The following is a 1,950-nucleotide window of genomic DNA, read 5'->3' as shown; positions in this document are numbered from 1 at the left end:
CTCTTCAGGCCTTGGGCGGAATAAGATTTTGTTCGAGGCTTCGAGGCCTTGCTTCTGCAAGCCCTCCATTACTTGAAAGCACGTGTTCAGAGGTCGAGGAAACGGCACAAAATTCTCGGGGGCAAGAGGTGGAGAAGAGAATGAGCATGCGCGATCTGAAAGATCCTGACGTGATTCAAAATTGATGCCTTGAACAGTCCACACTGGGATGTGGTGTTAACTATGCCTTACCACTCCAACCCACGTGGCCCTGCATATTTGGCGCATTAGAGCCTGCAAATACTTCCACCACATGCACTCAAACATTAGATATACCCAACACAACAAAACAACAGTGGAGATAGAATAAGTATTATTATCATCATCAGATATCCCAAATATATCCAGGAACAAGCATTAAGCGATGAATATTTTCGCGAAACTGCACCTATCGTACAACACCCCGCTCCAAGTCCCGCCCAGAGCCCGCACCCACACCAAAGTCTAAGCCCCCAAGGCAGGTTCTCAAACCACGTTCCCCTCCTTATCAAGATACTCCCCACCCCCATTCTCCTCCCGAGGCTTCGCCAAGAACGGCACCACCGCCGCAAACGAGAACCCAAACCCAAACGCAACCCACTGGAAAACCTGGATCGTTGTCCCAGTCTTGATCAGAACCGAAGCATTCTCCATCACCGCGCTCGTAATCTGGAGCGCACCCGCACTTTGGCTCGTGGCAAGCGCAGAAGCAAACGTTATAGTAGCCGACAAAAAAAGCGCACTATAGGTGCTACGCTTGATAATCTTGCTCCACTTCCCCTGCTTATATTACTCGGTGGCGTTCTTCTTTCTGTCTTGCTTAAAGAAGAAGAGGGCTATAAGGCCGACGATGAAGAGGACTGTATCGCCGGCGAGGATGGAGATAAATATCTCTGTCTGGAGGTCCTGAGCGGTAGTGATAAGGTCGGTGATTTCGTTCTTGAGGAGGGTATTGTTAGAGGCCGTGGTAGCGGGAAAGAGGGTGGAGGAAAGGTCCTCGACCGAGCGGCCAGAGACATTTCCGCAGAGGGTGCCGTGCTCCTCGCTAATACCGCATAGACCAAAGTACCCGATACGGACTTAGACGTCGAGGTCGGTGTTATTTGTGTTTACGAGCTTAGTAGAGCGGAGGGAAACAAGGTAAATGTTGGGGATTCCCGGAGAGGTACTTACGTAGCTGGTTAAGGCGAGCGCGTGGAAGACGATAATAGAAATAATAAAGAGGTAGGGGATATAATAAATAAGTCTAGTACCCTTAACTACGAAGTTATTAGTTAAAAATCATATTATAGGTAGTATAGAGGGGAACTTACGCAGTAGGAATATCTTTGCGAGCTTCAAGACAACTATCTTAATAGATATTAAGGAAAATAATTTTATATAAAGAAAAAAACGTATTGAGAATTATCGAAAAGGAAAGAAAATAGTTAAAGAAAAGATCATTATTTTAGACACATATCGCTATAAACCGTTTCGTTAATTAGTATTAGTAATTATTCCGAGTCGAAAAAAAAATAACCGTTATATCTAATAAATAAACTATAAAGGAAACCAATTAAATATAACCCTATAAATAACTGTCACGGTTCTGGAAGATAGTGGGGCGACGAGGACTAATCAAAACTGGACCGCGCTATCGAGCGGAGCTTACGGTCTAGGAGAGCAGACAGACTAATAAAATAGGGACCGGGGACCGCGGCGAGGCTCACGGTCCACGGTCCAGTATCGGCCAATACGGAGCGGACCGAGGACCGTATATAAAATAACGGTCCACGGTCCACGGGTATATATATACGGAGAAACTAGCTAACGTAGATAGATAGTTCCGCAGTATATAATTTAAGTTATATTTACGGCATTTAGTATTTACATTAAGATATTTTATTGTGCACTATTTAGCTGCACCGAACTAAGATTATTTAGAAATGCCTT

At 44.9% G+C, this 1,950-nt stretch overlaps 1 protein-coding gene across 1 annotated transcript; it reads right to left on the bottom strand.

Moving 5' to 3' along the window:
* Positions 1-504: 504 nt before the first annotated feature.
* QC763_0113200 (uncharacterized protein) lies at positions 505-1,475 on the bottom strand (the record flags this gene model as incomplete). Its single annotated transcript, XM_062906505.1, has 3 exons — positions 505-760; positions 812-1,097; positions 1,472-1,475. The coding sequence occupies 3 exons, from the start codon at positions 1,473-1,475 to the stop codon at positions 505-507; spliced, it is 546 nt and encodes a 181-aa protein (XP_062761085.1).
* Positions 1,476-1,950: the final 475 nt, after the last annotated feature.

The sequence above is a fragment of the Podospora pseudopauciseta genome (genome assembly GCF_035222475.1).
Source record: "Podospora pseudopauciseta strain CBS 411.78 chromosome 7 map unlocalized CBS411.78m_7.2, whole genome shotgun sequence".
Taxonomy (NCBI): domain Eukaryota; kingdom Fungi; phylum Ascomycota; class Sordariomycetes; order Sordariales; family Podosporaceae; genus Podospora; species Podospora pseudopauciseta.
The sequence above is the reverse complement of the archived record's forward strand: the minus strand, read 5'-3'. Positions and strand labels throughout refer to the sequence as shown.